Consider the following 25187-nt stretch of genomic DNA (forward strand, 5'->3'; position numbering starts at 1 on the left):
TTTAAGACGTCTTGATTAATCGACCTCTTTATCCTTATGAAATGGTTATCTTGGGGCGCCTGGGTGACTCAGTTGGTTAAGCAGCCAACTTCGGCTCAGGTCATGATCTCGCAGTCCGTGAGTTTGAGCCCCACGTCGGGCTCTGTGCTGACCGCTCAGAGCCTGGAGCCTGTTTCAGATTCTGTGTCTCCCTCTCTCTCACCCTCCCCTGTTCATGCTCTCTCTCTCTCTCTGTCTCAAAAATAAATAAAAAACATTTAAAAAAAAAAAAAGAAATGGTTATCTTTATCTCTATTGATATTCCTTGTCAGAAGTGTACTTTGATGTTAGTAGAGCCATTTCAGCTATCTTATGATGGCCTTTTGTGATATCCTTTTCAAGCTTTGACTTTTATCTGTATGCATTAATATATAGTTGTGTCTTTAATTTGGTCTAACAATCTGTCAGTGTTTGGACTTGCAAACACTGTCCAGTAGAAATGTGTTAGTCACAGATCTTAACAAAGTATATAACTTAAAATTTTCATATAACCACATCAAAAAAGTAAAAAGACTCGTTGAAATTTTCAGTGTTTTTATTTAACCCAGTATATTTTAAGTATTATTTTTTAAAATACATTTTTAAATGTTTATTTTTGAGAAAGCGTAAGCAGGGGAGGGGCAGAGAGGGGGTCAGAGGATCTGAAGCAGACTTTGCACTGACAGCAGCGAGCCTGAGGTGGGGCTCAAACTCATGAACCAGAAGATCATGACCAGAGCCAAAGTCAGATGCTCAACCAAGTGAGCCACCCAGGTGCCCCTCAGTATTATTTTAACATGTAATCAATATAAAGTTATTGAGATATTTTCTTCTTTTTTCCTTTATATTGAGTCCTCAAAATCTCATGTGATTTTACAGTTAAGCACATCTCAGTTTGGACTAGCCACCATTCAGATGTTCAGTAGCCACGTGTGAGTAGTGGTCACTATTTGAAAAATGTTGATTTAGACCATTTATATTTAATGTAGTTATTAGCATGACTAAGTTCAAATGCACTGTTTCGTTATTTGTTTCTGTTTATACCACATGTTCCTTTTTTACCTTTTTATTTAAAAATTTTCCTGCCCTCTCTTGAATTAGGTGTTTTTTTGTTGTTGTTTTTGTTGTTGTTTTGTATTCCATTTTATCTCTTCTATTTATTGGCTTATTAGGTATCTTTGTTTTGTTCTTGTGGTCACTCTAGAGATGACAATATGCATTTTATTTATTTATTTTTAAGTTTACTTATTTATTTTGAGAGAGAGAGAGAGGGCATGAGCAGGGGAGGAGCAGAGAGAGAGAGAGAGAGAGAGAGAGAGAGAGAGAGAGAGAGAATCTCAAGCAGGCTCAGCATTGTCAGCATGGAGCCCAACCATGGGGCTCAAATCATGAACTGTGACATGATAACCTGAGCCAAAATCAAGAGTCAGACACTCAACCAGTTGAGCCACCCAGACGTCCCTACAATATGAATTTTAAAATACAGTTGACCCTTGAACAACACGGGGGCTATGGGAGCTGACACCCCTCCCCACAGTTGAAAATCCTTATATAACTTTTGACACAACTTAACTGCTAATAACCTACTATTGACTGGGAGCCTTATCAATGACATAAAGAGTTGATTAACATGTATTTTGTATATGATATGTACTATATACTGTATTCTTACAATAAAGTAAGCTAGAGAAAAGATTTTATTAAAATCATAAGAGTAAACACATTTATAGTACTGTACTATATTTGTCCAAAAAAGTCTGCATATACGTTGATCCTCACAGTTCAAATCTACGTTCAGGGTGATTCATTGAGGTGAAATTCATATGACATAAAATTAAATTGCTTAAAAATTTTTTTTTGATGTTTATTTTTGAGAGAGACAGAGAAACAGAGCACAAGTCGGGGAGGGGCAGAGAGAGAGATACACACACAGAATTCGAAGCAGGCTCTCTCTCACAGAACTGTGAGATCATGACCTGAGCTGAAGCCGGACACTCAACCAACTGAGCCACCCAGGTGCCCCTAAAATTAACCACTTTAAAGTGAACAGTTTAGTGTCATTTAGTACATTCACAATGTTGTGCAACCACCATCTCTATCTAGTTCCAAAACTCCTGGTAAAATTTCTTTTTTTTTTTTTCTTTTTGGAGACGGAGAAAGAGTATGTTTGTGCCCACGCAGATGGGGGAGTGGTGGCGAGAGAGAGGGAGAGAGAGGGAGAGAGAGAGAGAGAAAATCTTAAGCAGGAGCCAAGGGTGGAACTATGTGGGGCTCTATCTCACAGTGGGGGCTTGATCTCACAACTGTGCCATGATGACCTGACCTTCTTTCACTTAGAATAATAGTTTTGATGGTTATCCGTGTTGTAGCATGTATCCGTACTTCATTCATTTTTAGGGCTGAATAATATTCCATGGTTTAGAATATACCACAATTTGTTTATCTCTTCATTTGTTGGTAAACATTTAGGCTGTTTCTACCTTTTGGTTGTTGCGAATAAGGTTGCTAAGAACATGTTTTCATATATTTGTTTGAGTACCTGTTTTCAATTCTTGTGGGAATACACTCAGTAGTGGAATTGCCAGAAACGGTCACATGGTAATTCTTTAACTTTCTGAGGAACTGCCAAGCTGTTTTCTGTAGTGGCTGACCTTTTTTATATTCCCACTAGCAACGAAAGTTCCAGTTTCTCTACATCCTCACTTGTTATTTTCTGTGTGTGTGTGTGGTTTTGTATTTTTGTTTTTTGTTTTGTTTTGTGTTTCCATTATTGTAGCTTCAAAAGCTTTTGAGACTGAATAAGACTTTGATGATAAAACCCCTTCCAGTCCAGCTGCATCTCCTGGCATGTGTCTTATCTGAAGTTTCTGGATGGCTCTGGTTTTTTTTGTTTTTTAACTGCCATCTTAGTGGGAATGAAGGGCACCTCCTGTGGTTTTGGTTTTCATTTCCCTAATGACTAATGATGTTGAGCACCCTTTTTATGTGCTTGTTGTCCATTTATGTATCTTTGGAGAAATATGTGTTTAAGTCCTTTGTCCATTTTTGTTGTTTTTTTTTTTAATTTTTTTTTTTTTTTTAACATTTATCTATTTTTGAGACAGAGAGAGACAGAGCATGAACGGGGGAGGGGCAGAGAGAGAGGGAGACACAGAATCCGAAGCAGGCTCCAGGCTCTGAGCCATCAGCCCAGAGCCCGACGCGGGGCTCAACCTCACGGACCGTGAGATCGTGCCCTGAGTTGAAGTCGGACGCTTAACCGACTGAGCCACCCAGGCGCCCCTCCTTTGTCCATTTTTGAATCGGGTTGTCTTTTTGTTGTTGAGTTGTAGAAGTTCTTTATATATTCTGAATACTAGACCCTTATCAAATATGTGATTTGCCAAACTATATGTACTTTTAACTTACTACAAACTCCCTTGAAATAATATTTCACTTCTCATATATTTCCTTTTCTCCTATTATTCTTGTGGTGTTATTTTCATATATTTTGTTTCCAATTATGAATATCATAATTCATTATTGTTAAATTGATATTTATTTTTAAATTGTTTATTGTTTTTAAAGTAAATTTTTAAAATGAGAAGGATTTTAAAAATATTTACTCACATATTTAATATTTCTGGCACTTTTCATATTTATTTTTAAATTGAAGTATGAGTAACATACAGTGTCATATTAGTTTCAGGTGCACAGTATAAGGATTCAAAATTCTATACATTTCTCAGTATATGTATTATACTCAGTATATGTAGTATTTGGGACTACTTTATCTGTTTCACCCATTCTCCTGCCCATCTCCTCTCTGGCAGCCACCAGTTTGTTCTCTGTGTTTAAGAGTCTGCTTTTTTGTTTGTCTCCGTTTTTCTTTGTTGATTTGTTTTGTTTCTTTAATTCCACATATGAGTGAAATCATATGGTATTTGTCTCCGACTTGTTTTACTTAACATTATACTGTCTAGGTTCATCCATGTTGTTGCAAATGGAAAGATTTCGTTTTTTTAATGGCTGAATAATATTGTATTGTGTGTGTATATCTATATCCATATATGTTCATTTTATATATATACCACATCTTCTTTATCCATTCATCTATTGATGGACACTTGGGTTGCTTCTGTACCTTGGCTATTGTAAATAATGCTGCAGTAAACATAGGGGTGCATATATCATTTTAAATTAGTGTTTTTATTTTCTTTGGGTAAATAACCCAGTAGTAGAATTACTGGGTCATATGGTAATTCTATTTTTAACTTTTTGAGGAAACTTCATACTGTTTTCCACAGTCATTTGCACCAACAGTACATGAGGGTTCCTTTTCCTCCACATCCTGGCTGATATATCCAGTATCATTTTCTAAATATATTTGGGAAACGTATTTTCCAAATATATTTTATGCTGCCCCTCTCCAAATGCCCCCAATTTTCTTTGTGGGACACCAATTATACATATTTGGGACTACTTTATTATTTCCCACAGGTCATTGAGGTGTTCAATTTTTTCCAGTTTTTTTTCTCTTAGTGCTTTATTTTGCATATTGCTATTTCTTCAAATTCACTAATCTTTTCTACAGCTCTTAATACTATCTCCTGAAATTAACATTTCAGACATTGTATTTTTTTTTCCCTGGGAGTTCTATTTCATTCATTTTTTAAAAAATCCTACAGTTCCTTTCACTATGTTCATGTTATAATAGCTATTCAATATTTTGGTCTGCTGATTTCACCCTATCATTTTTTTTTTTTTCAAAGTTTTTTTATTTAGTTTTGGGACAGAGAGAGACAGAGCATGAACGGGGGAGGGGCAGAGAGAGAGGGAGACACAGAATCGGAAACAGGCTCCAGGCTCCGAGCCATCAGCCCAGAGCCTGATGCGGGGCTCGAACTCACGGACCGCGAGATCGTGACCTGGCTGAAGTCGGACGCTTAACCGACTGCGCCATCCAGGCGCCCCTCACCCTGTCATTTTTGGATCTGCTTCCATTGACTGGTATTCTTCCTGATTATGGGTCACATTTTATTGCTGCTTGTTTCATCTAGTAATTTTAGATTTAGATTGTGAATGTTACATTATTCAATATTTGTATTTTATTGGTTTTTTAAAAGAAGGTTGAATTTATTTCAGCCAGCAGTTAAGTTTCCTGTGGATCAGCTTGATACTGTTGTGGCTTGATTTTAAATTTTATTAGGGTAGACTTAGTGTAACCTTTATACTAGTGTAGTTTATCCCTATAAGTGAAGTGTGAGCTTTCTGGGTCTCCTGCTGAAAGTCCCAGGTGTTCAGCTAGGCTTCTGCAATCTGGGTGGTCAAAACAGAAAAGTTCCCTAGCCCTGTGTGGGTTCTGGGAGTTATTGAGCTTCCAGCTCCCTCATAGTTCTTTGCTTGGCCTTGTAGAGTTTCACCTCATGTAAATAGGATTTTGTGTTCAGGAGCAGACTTAATGTTCAGATATCTGAAGCTTATTTGTGCATATAATTCATTCTCCAGTATTCTGCCTCATCAATTCTAGTCTCTTTGGCTTCCCCAAATTCTGTTCTGTATTTCCTCAATAAGTTGTCCCATTTTGCTCTGCTTGGATTCCTCCTTTCTTGTGCCATTGACTGAAAAATGCTTTGAGATGTAAGAGTAGGACGATGATGAGGGTCATTACAATCTGTCACTGCCTGTTGTCCAAGTTGTCTTCAAATATATTTTTCACATATTTTGTCCAATTTTCTTGTCCATGATGGGGGGCTATTTTTGATATTAGCTACTCTCTTATGGTGGAAGCTAAAGTCTAATGTGCTTTTACTGAGAGTTCATATTTTATTTAATGTACTGGAAGACCTCACTTTACATGGTTCTGATATACACAAATTTCAATTTACTAAAGTTCAGTTAAATAATACCGTTTCCCCAAAATATGGCTGAAATTTTAGTTATCAGTGTATTAACTGTAATTTTTATAAAGTACAAGCTTTCTGGTCTGCAGTTCACTGTGGGTAAGGCAGATACTCATCACAATCACACTTGTTCCAAAGTCTGTTGTGAATTAGTCACTGCACATCTGTTATTGAGTTTATGCATAGACAACATGAAATACAGTTGTATTGTCTCCTCTTCCAGTGTTAATTCCACGAGATATTTTACAAAAATGGATAATGAAAGAGGCAGTTTGCCAATTTTTTTTTATGTTTATTTTTGAGAGAGAGACACAGACAGAGGGTGAGTGGGGGAGGGGCAGAGAGAGAGGGAGACAGAATCTGAAGGAGGCTTCAGGCTCCAGCTGTCAGCACAGAGCCCGATGTGGGGTGGCTCGAACCCATGAATCCCAAGATCATGACCTGAGCTGAAGTCAGATACTTAACCGGCTGAGCTACCCAGGTACCCCACCAGTCTAAAGAATCCTTTTTTTTTTTTTTTTTTTAATGTTTTATTTATTTTTGAGGGAGCGCAAGTAGGGGAAGGACAGAGAGAGGGACAGAAGATCCGAAGCGGGCTCTGTGCTGACAGCAGCAAGCCGATATGGGGCTTGAACTCATGAACCATGAGATCATGACCTGGGCTGAAGTCAGACACTCAACCAACGGAGCCACCCAGGTGCCCCAAGAATTCTTAAATTCAGCTTTTGTGTTTGTAATATTAACTTCTGTGGTATATATGTTCTGTTATAGATTTGAGTTTTCTGATGGAATGCTTCATTTTTTTCATCTTGAATATCTTAAACGTGGTTATTCTATTTTTTTATTTTTTTAATGTTTATATTTGTGTGTGTGTGTGTGTGTGTGTGTGTGAGAGAGAGAGAGAGAGAGAGAGAGAGAGAGAGAGAACATGAGTGGAGGAGGGGCAGAGAGAGAGGGAGACACAGAATCTGAAGCAGGCTCCAGGCTCTGAGCTGTGAGCACAGAGCCCAAGGCAGGGCTCAAACTCATGGACTGTGAGATCATGACCTGAGCTGAAGTCGGATACTTAACTGACTGACCCACCTAGGCACCCCCTAAACGTGGTTATTTTAAAGTTTATTTTTATTTGTTTTGAGAGAGAGAGAATTCTAAGCAGGCTCTGCCCTGTCAGTGCAGAGCCCAATGTAGGGCTCGAACCCACAAATTGTGAGATTATGACCTGAGCCAAAATCAAGTCAGGCACTTAATCGACTGAGTCACCTACGTGCCTCAAACATGTTTTTTGTTTTTTTTTTTAATTTTTTAACGTTTATTCATTTTCAGACATGGAGAGAGACAGAGCATGAGCAGGGGAGGGGCAGAGAGAAAGAGGGAGACACAGAATCAGAAGCAGGCTCCAGGCTCTGAGCTGTCAGCACAGAGCCCGATGCGGAGCTCGAACCCACGGACCGTGAGATCATGACCTGAGCTGAAGTCAGAAGGTTAACCAACTGAGCCACCCAGGCGCCCCTCAAACATGGTTATTTTAAAGCCTGTGTTTAGGAGTTCCAATACTTACTACTTTTGGGGGCTTTCAAAAATTGTATTAAAATGTACATAATCATCTTACTCATTTTTAAGTTCAGTAGTTTTACATTCACGTTGTTGGCCAGCCTATCTCCAGAACTTTTTCATCTTGCAAAATTATAGGCCAGTTAAACAACAATTCCCCATTCTCCTCTTCCTTCGCAACCACTATTCTTTCTCAGTTTGATTACTCTTGGTACCTCATATGAGTTGGAATCATACAGTATTTTCCTTTTTCTGACTGGCTTTTTTCATTTAGCATAATGTTTTTAAGGTTCGTCCATATTGTAGCACATGTCAGAATTTCGTTCCTTTTTAAGGTTGAATAGTATTCCATTGTATGTATATGCCACATTTTATTTATCCATTTATCTACTGGTAGATACTTGGGTTATTTCCACCTTTTGGCTATTTGGGTCTGTTTTTATTGTTTATTTTTCTGGGTTTTTTTTGGGGGGGCAACATTTAATCCCTTTTCTTTGAATTCTTAGTCATTTTTAATTGAATGGTAAACATGAAATGGTGGAGACTTTAGATGATAGCTTCCTTCATAGGGTTTAATATTCTTTTCATGGACATATCCCTTTGGTTTGATTGATTTCTGGTGTCTTTCCATGGTGTCAGCTGAAAGTCTAACTTTTTTTCCCCAGGGTACCTTGTCCTTGATTGGTTCTGTATTCCAGTTTTTGGTGCCTTAGCACCATGAGATTGCTAAATAAATTTTAAATTTGGTTTTTCAAATCTGACTCTACATGCAAAACATAGGACCAAATGTCAGCAAATGTCTGGAGGGAAATTGCATAGAATGTCAGATTCACCGCAATACATTTCCCTCCTGCCTAGAATTTTGGCCCCTAAAGTCTTAGCTGCATTAGTTGTTCTCTGATGCCTTCAAATAGCTTTCTGTATTTTATTCAGATTTTATAGTTCTCTTTTTGTACATAAAATTTAGTTTCATAGCAATTAATACACCATAGCTGAAGCAAAATCTTAATATAATTTTCATTAATTAAAATTTCATATTATTTTAAAAACATTCTCAAGTTTACAGAAAAGTTGCAAGTAAAATACAAGTAACATTTTCCTATACATCATTTGAGACTAAGGTACAGACATGATTTCTCATCACTCCTGAATTCTTTGATATGTATTTCCTACAAACAAGAGCATTCTCTTACATGACCTATTAATAACTATCAAAAATAAGGACTGCCAACTAATTTACAGACCGTATTCAAGTTTTTCTAGCAATCCTATGTCCTTTATAGCAAAAGGATCTAGGTCAGAATCACATGTTGCATTATGTTGTCATACTTTTTATGTCTCTTTCAATCTGGGATGGTTCTTCAATCTTTCCTTGACTTTCATGACATTGACTTTTTTGAGGATTATAAGCCAGTTATTTTGTAGATTGTTTTTTAGTTTGGGATTTCCTGACGTTTTCTTATGATTGGGTAGAGGCTGTGTATCTTTGGCAGAATATCACAGAAGTGATGCTGTGTTGTTCTTATTGTATCCTCTCAGATGACACATGATTTTAATTTGTTTCATTATTGGTGATATTAATGTTGATCACTTGATTAAGAGGTCAACCAGGTTTTTCCACTTTAAAGTTATTGTTTTATATGGGGAGACATTTGAGACTATTCAATTATCATGCTTCTCATGAAACTTTCAGTTTATTCTATTATTAATAGAGTCATATATTTTTATTTTACTCGATGGCTTATTATATTAGGTATCTTTTGCCACATACCAAATTACCACAAATTTAGTGGCTAATAATAACATGCAACACACATTTATTATCTTGAAGTTCCTTTGGGTCAGGAGCCTGGCCATGGCTGACCCAAATCCTTTGCTTCAACATCTCTCATAAGGCTGTAATCAAGGGGTAGGCCAGGGCTGAGGTCTCATTTGAAAGCGTGATTGAGGAGAGATCCACTTGCAGGCTTACATGTTTTTTGTTGTTGTCGTTGTTATTTGTTTGTTTGTTGCAGAATTCCTTTCTTTAAGGGCTATTGGACTGAGAGCCTCAATTCCTAGCTGGCTGTTGGTAGGAGGCCATCCTCAGTTCTTTGCCATGTGGACTACTTGCTTCATTAATACATCCAGGCCAAGAAGGCAGTAGTGTCTGTTAGTAAGATGGAAGTTACTGTTTTATGTAACTTAGAAGGCATTAGGCTGTCCCATACTTAGGGGCATCGATAGGATTACACAAGGGTTGTGAATGCCAAGAAGTAGGGATCATTGGGGAGTATGTTACATTTTGCCTACCACAGTTATAATCCATTATTATCATTATTTTGATATCTGATTTGTCTCAAATTTATCCTGTGAGAGCATTTCATATTGGCCCCATGTCATTTTGCCATGTCTCCGTTATCCTTTGAGTACCATGAGAAAATGTTCTTTGCTCATCTTAAACTTTTTCCTGCCCGAGTCCTGGATTCAGCCATTGTTCTAAGCAGCTTGGAGAGTGGTATTTAGGATCGTTAAATGTATTCATTGCTATTAGGGGGTTACAGTTAGTGAGCCTTCTCAAATGATAGAACGGGGGTGTGTTTTTGTGTACAGGTATCTCCTGCTTCATATCATTTTGCTTTTTTTTTTTTTTTTTTATTTTTTTTTTTTTTTTAACGTTTATTTATTTTTGAGACAGAGAGAGACAGAGCATGAACGGGGGAGGGTCACAGAGAGAAGGAGACACAGAATCTGAAACAGGCTCCAGGCTCTGAGCTGTCAGCACAGAGCCCGACGCGGGGCTCGAACCCACGAACCGTGAGATCATGACCTGAGCCGAAGTCGGACGCTTAACCGACTGAGCCACCCAGGCGCCCCAATATCATTTTGCTTTTATAAAAGACCTACATTAGTACCTGTTTTCACTAACCAAAAGAAATCTGAAGGAGATTCTCACTTTTATGAAAAAAGGAGACAAGTAAAAGTAGCATTCGGTATTTGTTTTGCTGTCAATTGTGGTAGAGGGAGCGTACTATTCCCTGGAGCAGTAAGAGCGGCACTGTCATGCTCCTTCTCCAAGAATTATACTCAGCATCTCAGCATCAAGCCTCCATAGCTTTATGAACATCTTTGCTTTATCTCCTTTTTTTTTTTTTAATTTTTTTTTTTAACGTTTATTTATTTTTGAGACAGAGAGAGATAGAGCATGAACGGGGTGGGTCAGAGAGAGAGGGAGACACAGAATCTGAAACAGGCTCCAGGCTCTGAGCGGTCAGCACAGAGCCCGACGCGGGGCTTGAACCCACGAACCGCGAGATCGTGACCTGAGCTGAAGTCGGACGCTTAGCCGACTGAGCCACCCAGGCTCCCCTGCTTTATCTCCTTTTATTTTGTGTGTCCATTAGCAAGATGTGCTGTGAGGTATCAGAAGATCCTAGGAGAGGTTATTTTTTTTGGGTCTGGGAACACTAAAAATGTTTCCATCTAAATTCATGGTAATTCTTTCCTTGCTTTATGCCATTTTGGCTTACGAAAGGTTTCATAGGAACACTGTACTTTTGGATAGCAGTGGAAACCTGTATCTGTAATGTGTATGTATGTACACATACATATACATCATTTACCTAGAAGTTTCTCCATGTACTGTAAGCTTTGAGCTCACAATATCTTTAATTGTAGTTCAGCAACATAGCATTCATTCAGTTTTTCTTTTCTGTATCTTGTAACTTTGATTATGAGAAATCTTGCTCCTATCCTCAGTATTTGATCTACCCCCTTATTTGATCAGTCCTCCTATATAACTCATCTCCCGTTGCTAGTAGAAGGCTCTTCATCCCCCACCTCATATTCTGTGTGGATGTTTTCCTTACTCTTTAGGTTTCTTATTATTTGCATTGGGCTCCTCTCCCATTGGGTCTGAAACACTGTTTTGGGCCACTGCCCCTCCACCCTGCTTATCCCACTGGGTCTGAAACTCAGTGTTGGGCCAATATCCCTCCACTCTCAATGAATGTCTTCTGTTCACTTTGGGAACCCTTGCTGCCCTGCCTTCCTGCACTGCCCTGCCCTGCTCCATCACATCCCTCATCATCCTGCTCCTGCCATTCTGGTCCCCCATGTGGAAGCCTTTCTCAGTCCACTAGGGTGTGGTACCCCCTGCCAGGCCACCGTCTTGTGCATATTTTTTCCCTCACCCAGCTTGAGCTCTGACACTGTGGCAGGCCTCTAACCCCTCAGAGACACCTTTCTCATACTGCTTGGACTCCAAAAGCCTGTATCGGGTCACTACAGCTACCACTTCTACCATTCAGCGGGATGCCCGCTTAGCCTGTTCTTACTTAACGGCTGTTGAATTGAATTTTTCAAGTAGGAAAGGAGAAAAGGAAAGAGGAATAAAATTTTATTTAAAAAAACCTCACTAGTATTTTTACAGCAAATGCTTTTAACCTAGTGCTTATGTAGAACTCAGTGATTCCCACATCTATGTAATCCTTACACGTTTATATCCAAGCTTTCATGCTAAATTTTTACATACTAGAGGTGTATTATCATGTCAAATTAATGATTTCTGAGCTTATCTAGCTCACTTTCCTCCTGCCTTGTCCAACGGTGCTACCACCGTCCTTCTAGTCCTTCAAATTTGAAATCTTACAGTCATTTCTGACTGTACTCCTTCTTTCCTTATAGTCGGTCATTAAGTCCTGTTGATTCTTCTTTTGATGTACATTTATCTTCTCCATGGCCATTACTTTGATGATTACAACAGCCTCCTGGGTGGGATTCCTTTTTAAGTGCCATTTTTATGTGGGACTATCCTAGGTACTAAAATACCTAGTTTTGAATCCCATTTTTACTGCTTGCTAGGTACCCATCAACTTTTGTTAATTAAATTTTTTTTTTTTCCAACGTTTATTTATTTTTGGGACAGAGAGAGACAGAGCATGAACGGGGGAGGGGCAGAGAGAGAGGGAGACACAGAATCGGAAACAGGCTCCAGGCTCTGAGCCATCAGCCCAGAGCCTGACGCGGGGCTCGAACTCACGGACTGCGAGATCGTGACCTGGCTGAAGTCGGACGCCCAACCGACTGCGCCACCCAGGCGCCCCCAACTTTTGTTAATTTATTTAACCCCTCTGGATCTTATTTACCTTGCTAGATTGTTTTACAGGTAAGTAAGATAATGAATTGTGAAAGAGCTTTATCCAACACCAGTCTAGTAAGATCTTCCAGTCTAGTAAGATTGGTGTTAGTAAAGTAACCATTGTTATTTTATCAGTGTTTTTACTATTCCATAAGTAAAAAATGTTTCTTTCTCTGTGGTATGTAGCTGTCCATGATCTCTCACCATAAGCTCACATTTATTGAGTATCTACTATGACCAGATACTGGAGATTAAAAAAATATATATATATATGACTCATCTCTCTGAGGACTACAGGCTGATAGAGGAGCAAATATATAATTAAATTACATATAATAATAACAAGTGCTACAATAAAATTAAAGGCTGTGTCTGAAGTTTTCTAAATTTTAATTAAACTTATACAGCAGCTGTTGTCTAACACAATTTAATACATTCTTCTGTTTTTCCTTGCAGTTACTGTTTGTGTTGGTTAATTTATCTCCCTAAGATAGAGTGTAAACTACTTGAGAACAGGTCGTTGTTGTGGTGAATCTTTGGGTTTGGGTAGAAAAACACATTAGGGTCTTATTTCTGTCATTGCCATGTAGTTACTGTAACTCTTCTGAACTCGAGTTTACTCTCGAGTTAAAGTGAAATATTAATAACCCTTTGACGTGGATTGTAGTCATTAAATGGTATAATGTATTTAAAGGGTCTAGCACAATTTATGCCTGATAAATTTTGGTTCTTCTCTTGTACTCCGTATGTATCCATTCTGGTAAAGAACAGTAAGTATTTGATTGACGGATTAATTTATTGATTCTATGGTCTGCGGTTCGCAATGGCTTCCCAGAACATTTTGAAATGCAAGTGACATTCATGGAATTCTGTTCTTAGTAATGATGCCAATTTATATGTTTTTTCTTTTGTACTCTTATTTTAATTTTAATTTTATCACAACCTTGTGCAGTAAGGCTAGGCAGATACGACTATCCTATGTGACATGTAGAGTTTCATTTTTAAAGTGAGTGAACTAAATTGGGATTCTTAAGAGGCAACCATTGAATTTGTATAGGTAGATTCTGAATCTATTACATGGCCTATGGAATACTGTAGTTCTCTTGGCCTGACTTTTTAGTTGATATAGTAGTGAAAAGGGAATTCTTCTATTCCATGGCTTAAGGATACACAAACTCTCAATGCAGCAATCTTTTTATTGTTGATTATTATAGCTTCTATTACTCCTAGAAGTTGACCAACAGGGACCTGAGTTTAGGAGATTTTGTCATTCAGCTTTCATATAGTAAATGCTGAGGCCAGCCCTTTGCCTGCAGGGCTCTCTATCAGTGAAGAGGAACTGTGACTTTTCTCTAGGCAGCCAAGTAGGGGGAGGAGTCAAGGTTTTCAGTTTTTCTGTGAAAATGAATTTGTACTGTTGAACCCGAAGGGCACTCGGTAGTATATTCTTCTTGAAGCACTGGAGGCCCTTTGTTGCAACATTTCAATCTCTTTCTGATTCTTCCAAGTAGTAGAAAACATGTTCAAGGATTTTTTAAAATGCTGTGTCTGCTTTTCAAAAGCTGGTAAACTTACTCAGTTGGATATCAGTTGTAATTATTATGGCCTTCAACTTTCTTTGATTTTGCAGAGTAGAGTTAGTTGGAATGAGGTTAAATGGAGAAAGCTGAAGAGACAAACATGTGCTGTGTAGGGCTGGATTTGTACAGGATGAAGGCACACGTATGATCTAAACTGTTGTATCTTTTGAGATTGCATAGGAGTAACATTTAAGGAGTAGGTCATTCACAAGCTCCTTAACAGTTAATAGAAATTAAATATTTAAATGTGAGGATGTAGTTGCTAGATTGCAGTTCTAAATTATTAGAACCTGCTTTTTTTTTTTAAGTTTATTTTGAGAGAGACAGAGAGAGCACAAGTGGGGAAGGGGCAGAGAGCAAAGGAGAGAGAATCCCAAGCAGGCTCTGAGCAGCCAGTCCACAGAGCCCGAAGTGGAGCTCTCACTCATGAAACCCTGAGATCATGACCTGAGCCAAAATCAAGAGTTGGATGCCTCATTGACTGAGCCACCCAGATGTCTCTAGAACCTGCCTTTTTTTTTTTTTTTTTTAATGTTTACTTTTGAGAGAGAGAGAGCGCGCGTGGGTGCGCGAGCGCAGGAGACACAGGATCTGAAGCAGGCTCCAGGCTCTGAGCTGTCAGCACAGAGCCTGACACGGGGCTCGAACTCAGGAACAGTGAGATCATGACCTGAGCCTAAGTCAGACAGTTAACCAATTGAGCTACCCAGGTGCCCCACGAATCTGCTTTTTTTAATTAAAAATTTTTTTTAATGTAGAGAGAAAACCTTAGAAATTTAAATATTTTGCAGCCTAAACTTCAAGTAGAAAACTATTTGTTTTGTCTTCGGGGTTTTAAAGGTAAGCTTTAAAGGGGATTATATATTAAACATTGAAGGACAAAAGAAGTCTTAGATCTTTGTCAGAAATGAACCAATCAGGATAGCCCTGAATTATATAGAATACATAAGAAGAGTAACCAAAGTGACACTCCTTTCCACCTGTTACTTACTTACTTCCACCTGTTACCCAAATTTCTTTTGATTTCCCCCTTCATTTAGAAAATACTCCTAAATGTGAAGATAGAAGGGAAAGAGGTAGAGTAGAAGTTACAGCCTGTTCCATTAATTTTGTGATTAAATTTTTTTCTTCAATGTTTTTAAGTGGCATTTACCAGTATGGGTAAGATTAATTGTTATAATACAAACCAATTTTCAAATTGGTTTTTAAATTGAGCTATAATGTATAAAATCTTATGATAATGCTCAGATCTGACTATATGCAAGTGCAGTTTTCATACCCATACCAATTGTCTTGTAATAATGGAAAACGCATCCTCTGCGTGGTGTTTGCAAGTTAATGCTGTTTTAGAAATCATCCCAGTATATCTAGTGGCTTTTCTGAGTGTCTTTGTTTCATTATTGATTATAATTTTATTTTGAAATTTTAGTTTAAAGGGATGGGGTAAGTCCTTTCAAATTCTTAGTTAGGAGTTTCGATGGAGGATAGGGATGAATGAATAAGGAAGAGTGTTAGAATGAGTAATAGTAAGGAAGTTATAATAATTAATCAAGGACATACTGCAAAAATAACCCAGGATCTAATATAAAATGAAGGAGACAAAACATTACAAAAAGAGTGCCTTAAAAACTTACCAGGGAGTGTTCACAAATACAAACAAATATGCATAGTTAATAAAAAGGAAGTGATCATGCAGATGGCTTCAGTGTGGCATAAAGCGCATGAGCCGTATACCTCTTACGAAGGGAAGTAAAGCTGTCTTCCAGTGCTTACTGCTTTTTCGTTCTACCATTTCCTTTTTCCTCTACTGTATTTTCATTCTCTCTTTTTTATTCTCCCTTACTCTACCAGTTTTCTGAAATTCAGTCCCTTCTCCAGGATGAGACTTTCTTTTCTACCTGGCATACATAGAACTTTAACCAATTGCTTTATAATGTGCAGTGTCTCTCATTAACCATGAGAGAAACTCTCAACTCTCAAAAACAAGTTTTTGGATTTTTGTGGTTTTGTTTTTTACATTAAAGATTTTAAACATAGAATAATTTAAGTTTGACAGAATGTCACTAGAATGGATTTTTGTCTCTTGTTCATTGTTCTATCCCTGGTCTCTAGAACAGTACAAAGAAAATGCTCAATGAATATTTGTTGAATAAATGACTAAAAAATTAGACTTATAAGGTTTTTTTTTTAATTTATTTTTTTAAGTAATCTCTATGCCCAACATGGGGCTTGAACTCACAACCCTGAGATCAAGAGTTGCATGATCTTCCAACTAAGCCAGGTACCCCCTAGACTTAGACATTTTTTTTAACTTTTTTTTTTTTAATGTTTATTTCTTTATTTTGAGAGAGAGAGAACATGAGCAGGGGAGGGACAGGGAGAGAGAGGGAGAGAAGAAATCCCAAGCAGGGCTCCACACTCAGCATCGAGCCTGACGTGGTGCTCAATCCCATGACCTTGAGATCATGACCTAAGCTGAAATCAAGATTTGGATTCTTAACCAACTGAGCCACCCAGACACCTCTGACTTAGAATTTTTTAAAAAAAATGTTTATTTTTGAGAGAGTGAGTGAGCAGCGGAGGGGCAGAGAGAGAAGGAGAGAGAGAATCTGAAGCAGGCGCTGCACTGTCAGTGCAGAGCCCCATGCGGGACTTGAATTCACGAACTGTGAGATCATGACCTAAGTTGAAATCAAGAGTTGGACACTCAACCAGTGACTGAGCCACCCAGGTGCCCCTAGACTTAGAAATTTTTTAACATCATTTATTTAAAAAAATACTTTAGCGAAGAACTTTATAACCTCTGTGGTAGAGCAGTAATATGAAAACAGCGATTCTCAGGGAGAAAGAAACTTTTTTTGTCCTGCTCCCCCTTAATCTCTTCTCCCTATTGCCTTCTGACAATATGAGAATCTCTGCTACTGAGGCCTACTGAATGAGACTGAAATTAGTATAAATAGTTCTAAGGAGAGCTGAAGTAAATGGGAGGTGTACATTGGTAGGGTGAAAGGGAGAAGGAAATTACAGGTTCAAAGGATGGGAGTAAGATGGATATTTGAACAAAATATCAAGTTAGTTATTAGCTAGAGTGTCAGGGCCAATTGGAAGGACAGAGAAAGTGTTAATGTAGGCAGTAGGGAAAGATCAGATCAACAGAGTGCTTGGGTTTCATACAGTAGATAGAGGGAGCCATTATGAATTATTGGCGAGAGTGACATGATAGTAAGCTGAACACAATTATTCTACTTAGTTGCTCTTCATAAAATGGATGGATTATAGCTTGTGGTGAAGGAACATTGGGAACAGTGAACAAAGTCAGGAGATTGTTGTAGTAGTTGAAAGCAGCGTAGCTATTTTGGTTGGTGTGTTATCCAGTGATGCCTTTAGCAGATACCCTTCTTTGAAGTCTCATGTCTCCGCATTATGACCTAGGGATGGATGGAGGGAGGCAGGGCACTTAAAAAGCAATAGGCCAGTTTTCCCGTACCTACTTCTCTGCTTTCTAAATTCATGATCATGAATAAATACTTCAATTTTTCCTGGGTATCAGTCACCTTAATTGTAAAATGAGGAAATAATGACCTGAAAGCAGGATCTAGACCAGATCATTTTTTGGAGTCGTTTGCATTGCACACTTCTTATATCAATTATAGGGAGTGTGAGCAATAAATACCATGTTTTGTTTCCTAATATTAATTTCTACAACTAGGGTATTTTAAGAATAAAAAAGGCCTGGGCACCTGGGTGGCTGAGTTGGTTGGGCATCCGACTTCAGCTCAGGTCATGATCTTGCTGTTCATGAGTTCGAGCCCCACATCAGGCTCTGTGCTGCTAGCTCAGAGCCTGGAGCCTGCTTTGGATTCTGTGTCTCCCTGTCTCTCTGTCCCTCCCCTGCTCATGCTCTGTCTCCTCTCTCTCTCTCTTTTTGAAAATAAATAAACATTAAAAAAAAAGAATAAAAAAGTCCCATGATACTAAATATTTCAAAAGTTATAATTTCAAGTTTAATATTATGTGTATTGACTGCTATATTTTAAAATATGTATTCCTGTTTTTACATATGATCAGGTGTTTAGTTTTTTTAGTACTATTAGATTGTAATAGCACCCAAGTTGATGGACCAAACCTCCGGTGGGGATACATTTAGAGAAACTTGAAGCATGTAAAAATTCTTTTAAAAGATATATTATTTTATAAGATTATAGGAGCAGTAACACTGATAGTGTTTAATTAATGTTACTAGAAATCATTTCTACTCTTTTTTGCTACTGAATACACTGTGTATATTTATACTCACACATATCTTTCTGTTTAGGAGGTTTTAATACCAGTAACTTTTTTGGGTTCTTTCTCTTTTTCTCTTTCTTTCTCTTTTTCCATCCTTGTCTCTCTTCCTTTGTTGTTTTCCCTTCTGTTTGAGTTGCCCCCCCTCCCCGCCCCCCAATCCATCTGGAAAGATGAAGAGGCAGCTGCTATGGTAACTATGCATTTCGGTTAATGAATAGCAGACTAACAAGATACATAAAACATATGCAAACTGTGCAGAGTTGGTCGCTGTCAAAGCTGTGGGGGTATGATACTTTCTCTTTTCCTCCTCCCCACCTTCTAAAAAACACCAACTTTTCTCTTGTATTTTGTTTTCTAATTTACCATTCCTAATAATGAAATGCTACCATGAAGGGTTCCTTTTGCTGTTTAGTCTGTGCAGTATCTCACCCTGTGGTGAATTCATGGGAGATGAGTTGAGGTGTAGAGAGAAAAAGAATTGATTATTGGATTAAGAAGTAGATTTCCTTTGGACTCCTACGTAAAAGAACAGAGAAAAAAATTTCACTAGATATTTGTTTCTTTGATCTGTAACCTCCTTTCTTTCCCCTTGCCTTTTGGCCACTAGTGCCCCTTTTGAGGTTCTCTCTGGGGTTAGAACTTGTAAGTAGTATGTTTCTTGAATATGTTTCTGTCATAAAGGCCAGCTGCGACTGGAGTATTACATTCAGCCAAGCTTTGAAAATTCCTGTAATCTGTGCCATCCTGTCTCATACTGTCCCATCTCATAGTTGTCCTCTCTCTGCAGTGCTCTATGCCCAGGTCTCTGTGGCTGGGCTGCTCCAGCCTGGCGGACAGCATGCCTTCGCTGCGATGCCTGTATAACCCAGGGACTGGCGCACTCACAGCTTTCCAGGTACTTTCTCTGTCTCTGTGGGTTATTTGCGGGCATTAGTGTGTATGTCTGATTCATTAGCGTGTCCTCGTTCTTTCTTGTGCTCTACTTATGTTCACTTTCTCTCCTTCATATTGCCTGTATTTCACATCACTCAGTACTCTTTTAATTATTATTTTTTAATGTAGACCCAGACCATTCCACTCTTAAGACAATTTTATTATCATGATTGGTTTGCCAGAATTGACATAGCACAACTTGACTGTTTTCATATCTAGTGGAAGTATGATAGTGAATTTTAAAGTAATTTCAACAAATAGTGTTTATTATGTAATGTTTGTTCTGGACCTACATAAAGCCAATTAATGTAATTGATTAATTAATTACAGCCAGTTGCCTGAACACGTTGTGTTTTTCTTATGATTACTAAAAATAAAAAGTGCTCTGTTCAGAGTGTCTCCTGGTTGCTATACAGCTATATATATATTTTGGGGTAAGATCTGTGTTTATTTATTTCTTGACTAACAAGTCTAGTTTCAAGGTGAAAAGGCCTTTTAAAGACCTTTGAGTATAATATTTAGCTTGAAACAGTCCAGCTTGTCTTGCATGAACGGACAGATTCTAGTTCCCTTCAGCCTTTCTTAGAGAATATCAGGACAGTTCTAGGATGTGAAAGAAATCTATAGAGAGAATGAAAAATTTGTAGAGAAAAATGTAAGAAAGCACTTGATGCTCGTAGCTTACAAATCTGGGTACTATATATTTTCTTGGTAGAAATGTTATCTATCCACCTCAGGTATTTGCAGTTTGTGTTTAGCATTTGATAGCAATACACAACAAGTTAGCTTTTGGTTTGTTTTTAACCTTTGTAGCTCATATTCTATTTAGAAGAATTTCAAAGGCAAGTTATAAGTAAGCATCAGAATGCGTAGACTATCGTCTTAGTTAGAAGAGACAAAGTTAAGTGTTCCACATTTTGGATTGTGCTGACAATTGCTAGTCTTTAATGATACAATTTTAGTGGTGATAATGCTAGATATTTGTATTTGTTCTTTGCAAAATAGAATATTAAACTTCCTTTGCTTGTCTTAGGAGATACAATATAGGAAAGTGCATAGGCCTTAAAATTAGTTAGATCAGGGCTTACATACTGTCTTTGTCACTAGTATGGTCTTGAGCAAGCCATTTCACTCTAATCCTTGTGTTCCTCATCTGTAAACAGAGACTGCAGTAAAGGCATGCAGTAAACGGTTGCTGTTTTTATCATCTTCATTATTATTAACATTACCACTATTACTGTTAGAGAATGCTACTTTCCTATCAATTTATTTCAAATATTGTAAATTTTTTTTACCACATGTCATATTGATAAAGTTTCTGCTCTCGAGGAACTCCTGGTCTAACCTGTGGGTTTTTAATCTTGTTTGGGTTGTAATAAGTTTAGCCAAACTCCAAACTCCAAGAGAATAGTCACTGCAAGACTGCCCTCATTTCAGACACCAGTTGCAAGTTTAGGAGTCCCCTTGACCACATTCATGCTTGAGAATTCACTAAAAAGGACTCACAGAACTCACTGAAAGCTCTTAGAATTTATTACAGGGTGAGGAGACAGGTTAAAATTAACCAAAGGAAAGAGACACATAGGGCAGATTCAAGAGGGGACCAAATATAGAACTTCCTGTCATTATCTCCATGGATTCAGGAATGGCGTTACTGCCTCCTGGCCACAGTATATGACAGTACAACACAGGGTATTACCAGCTAGGGAAATTTACCCAAGTCTTTGGTGTCTACAGTTTTGTTGGGGCTCAATTACAAACTGCCTGCATGGCTGACTGTTAGTCTCTAGCCCCTCCTGTAGGTCACACTAATGCTTTTTGCCTCAGTTTCCTCTCTGGATAGGAATTGATAAAGTATGGTTCAGAGCCCCCACTCTAAATCCCATTTGTCCAATGGCCAGAAGCCGCAGGAAGAAAGACACTTCTGTTAGGTAAGAAGTTCCAGAAGCCTAGATACCACTTCCCGATAGCCAAAGGAAAAGGCCATGCCTATCTTTGATAAGGTTAATCCTTCACTACACAGGTGTTACGGACTACTTTGAGAATCTAATGAGCACTATTGACCTTGGGAAAAACTGCATATGGCACATAGGCAAAATTTTATTTAATAGTTATGTGTATGATTATTATATTTATATTAAATCACATAATCCTCAAAGTATTAACTCCCAAACTGAAAAATCCTATCACAGAAATATAGAGGAGCTGTAAGAATACATAAAAGAGGAACTTGATCTAACCTGAGGGTGAGGGTAAGGAAAATCAGGTAATGTTTGATTGAGTTAAGGTCTAAAGGGTGAGTAGGAATTAACTAGGCAAAAGAGGGGAGGGGAACACATTTCAGGCTTAAGGAAGAGGCAATGCAAAGGCTCTGGAGACTGGTGGAGCTTGTTGCATGTAAGGCCTCTACTGAAAAAACACTATTATTTTAGAGAATGAGGAGAATGGAGCTAGGAAAGACTGGGAAGTTTGATCATGCAGGATTTGTGGGCCAGGTTAGTCTTGATGCTAAGAAGAGCAGTAAGCTGTCGAAAGGACTTAAACACAAGTTTTGATTTCCACTTTAGATGTATTAACTCTAGCTATCACAAGGATGATTTCAGTAATTGAAGAGACAGATTGTGGTCGTTTGGTTTTGGTCTGGAACTCCTTTGCATTCTAAAAAATTATTGAGGCCAGCAGAATGCTTTTGTTTATGTGGGTTATATGCACTGATAGTCACTATTTGAAATTAGAACTGAGAAAAAATTTAAGTATTAACTTATTAAAGTATCTGTAATAAATCCGTTACGTGCTAGTGCAAATAATGTCTGGATTAGTGAAAGGCAGCTGGATTCTCATTTCTGTTTCTGCAATCTGTTGTGTTGTGGTGTTTTGGTCGAAATATATGAAGTATCCAGCCTCATACAGATATATAGTTTAAAAAGAGAGGGGTGCTTTAATACCCTTTTCAGTTAGTAATTTCTTTATTATTTTTTTTATGGTTTTTTGTTTGTTTGTTTGTTTTTGTTTTTGACAGCGAGCAGGGGAGGGGCAGAGAGAGAGAGGGAAACCCAAAATCCGCAGCAGGCTCTAGGCTCTGTGCTGACTCATGGATCATGAGATCATGACCTGAGCTGAAGTCAGACGCTTTACCGACTGAGCCAGGCACCCCAGTTAGTTGTAATTTCTTAAAGATGAGTTACAGTATAGAATCTAAAACGTACACACTTTTTGTGTTCTGTTACATTAAGATGCATTGGTCTCAATCTTTTCAACAAATCATGCTGGAGCAATTGGACATCTATGTCTAAGATAATGAACCTCGACTATTACATTGCACCATATATAAAAATTAACTCAAATTGGATCATAGACCTATATATAAGCTAAAATTACAAAACTAATAGGAAAAAATGAGGGAGAAAAAAGTCATTGTGACTTTGGGTTGGGCAAACACAGTGAGATACTACTGCATTACTACCACATGCCTCTTCTCACCCTGGATGTAGGGATTGGGAATTCAGTAGACCCTAGGTTTAGACCCACATCCTAGTTTAATATGAGAGATGTTGGGCTAGAAAATTCCTTGAAAGCAGAAGCAATCTTTTGTATTTATCAGTTGACCTTCACAGTGTTCTGTAGAGTGATTTTTAGTATTTGGGGGGAATGATTTGAACTATATTAGACAGTGTTAAATAACATGCGATTAAAAATTGTGTAAGTTAGGGGCACCTGGGTGGCTCAGTCGGTTAAGCCTCCAACTTCAGCTCAGGTCATGATCTCACAGTTCATGAATTCGAGCCCCCTGTTGGGCTATGTGCTGACAGCTCAGAGCCTGAAGCCAGCTTCAGATTCTGTGTCTCCCTTTCTCTCTGCCCATCCCCTGTTCATTCATTCTCCCTCTCCCTCCCTCTCTCTCTCTCAAAAAATAAATAAACATTAAAAAAATTTTTTTAAAGCATATAAGTTAAAATCATCTGACTTGCACACCAAGATACCAAAAAAATTCAAATTTTCATTTTATCTAAAGCAGTCTGAATCTCAGGTCAGGTAGGAAAGAATTCTGCAATTTACTGTCACTCTCAGGACTTTCTCTATTTGGTCTTTTTCTTTTTTGTTTTTTAAGATTTTATTTTTTAAGTAATCTCTACCCCCAACATGGAGCTGAAACTCACAACCCCAAGATGAAAACTCACATGTTATACTGACTGAGCCAGCCAGGCGTCCCTTTCTGTTAGCTCTTAATTAAAAATCAACAAATACCTATTTAAAAAATATTTTTAGTCTCCTTGTAAGTTACCACTTCTGGAATATAATTGGAGGGATGTTGATTTAGTGATTTTGCTGGAAAAATCAGGAATAAATTGGGTGTATGGACCTTGAAGTATATTGCAGGAGTGAAATTGTGTGGCACAGGCAGAAAAGAGGTGCTTAAGAAACATTTTAGAAAAGCAGGCCAAAGGCTATTTTGTAGTGTTGTGGTTATGAGCTTGGGCCTTGGTGCCAGACTGCTTGAGACTTGTGCTTGGCTCTGTCTGTGTGTGACCTTGGGCAAGTGCTTGACCTCTCTATACCTCAGTTTTTTAAATTGGGAAAATGGGGATAATAATAGTACTTATCTCATACAGTTGTTAACATTAAATGAGTTATGTTAAGTCCTTAGAACAGTGTCTGGCACATGAATGAGTTTTATATTATTGGGAAAATGTATAGAAGAATAGGTTTGGAGACTTTCAGCAAACACTGTTTTCACCTTGTTATAAAGCAATATACTGTTCAATAAATTCTTATTTTTTTTTCATTCCTTATAGCCCAATTTTGTATCATAGGGAGCCTACTCTTGGTTCAGGGACTGATGAAAAAATTTTGCTTTTCTCAATATTACTGTAGGTGTGAATGTTTATTTTTCTTATTATGTCTTACGTAGCAAAAATGGAAGACATGAGCTTATATACCAGTTTTATTCTATTAATTCAATAATTCTATGACAGGGTCAGTGTGCACAGATGCTCAATATTACTGGCTGACGAATTAGCAAGATGCAGCATTTACGTCTTTTCTGTTCCTACTAGAATAAAACATTCCTAGTACATTTACGTCTTTCTGGTTTGGGTTTTATTTTACTTATTTAGATTTTTATTAATGTAAAATTTACACAAAAATCTGAAGTGTACTGAGTTTGACATTTATACATTTATGTAACCTCATTCCCAAGACATAGAATATTTGCATAATCTGAGAAAGTTTCTTTGTACCCCCTTCCAGTTAGTACTCATCCCCCCTATGCAATTACTGTTCTGATTTGCCACTAAGATTGTTTTTTTCCTGTTCTTCAGCTTCATATAAATGCACTCATATAGCATACATTGTTTTGTGTCTTTTTTCTTTTGACCAATATGTTTTTGAGTTTTGTCCATTTTGTTGTTTATCAGTAATTTATTCTTTTTTATTGCTGAATATGTTCTATTATATTACTATACCACAATTTATCTGTTTATTGATAGACATTTAGATTATTTCCATTTTTTGACTACTATGTATAAAGCTACTGTATACAGTTTGTACAAGTCTTTTTGTGGACATGTGTCTTTATTTCTCTTGGTAAGTGCCTAAGAATGTAACTGCTGGGTCGGGACACCTGGGTGACTCCGTCTGTTCAGTGTCCAACTTCAGCTCAGGTCATGATCTCGCGGTTCATGAGTTCAGGCCCCACATCGGGCTCACTGCTGTCAGCCTGTTAGCACAGAGCCCGTTTGGGATCCTCTGTCCCCTTCTCTCTACCCCTCCCTCACCTGCGCTCTCCCAAAAATAAATAAACATTTCTAAAAAAAGAAT

At 37.9% G+C, this 25187-nt stretch overlaps 1 protein-coding gene across 6 annotated transcripts in view; it reads left to right on the plus strand.

The window, feature by feature from the left end:
* The window catches only part of BTRC (beta-transducin repeat containing E3 ubiquitin protein ligase), a 184054-nt gene that overhangs the window by 44977 nt on the left and 113890 nt on the right, over positions 1-25187 (plus strand). For 3 of the 6 annotated variants that reach the window (XM_049646481.1, XM_049646483.1, XM_049646482.1), the window contains exon 2: positions 19225-19332. The exons of the other annotated variants lie outside the window; for them this stretch is intronic. In XM_049646481.1, the coding sequence (XP_049502438.1) occupies positions 19225-19332 (108 nt within the window). The remainder of the gene's footprint in view (positions 1-19224; positions 19333-25187) is intronic. 6 annotated transcript variants of the gene reach the window in all.

The sequence above is a fragment of the Panthera uncia genome, chromosome D2 (assembly GCF_023721935.1).
Source record: "Panthera uncia isolate 11264 chromosome D2, Puncia_PCG_1.0, whole genome shotgun sequence".
NCBI classification, from domain to species: Eukaryota; Metazoa; Chordata; class Mammalia; order Carnivora; family Felidae; genus Panthera; species Panthera uncia.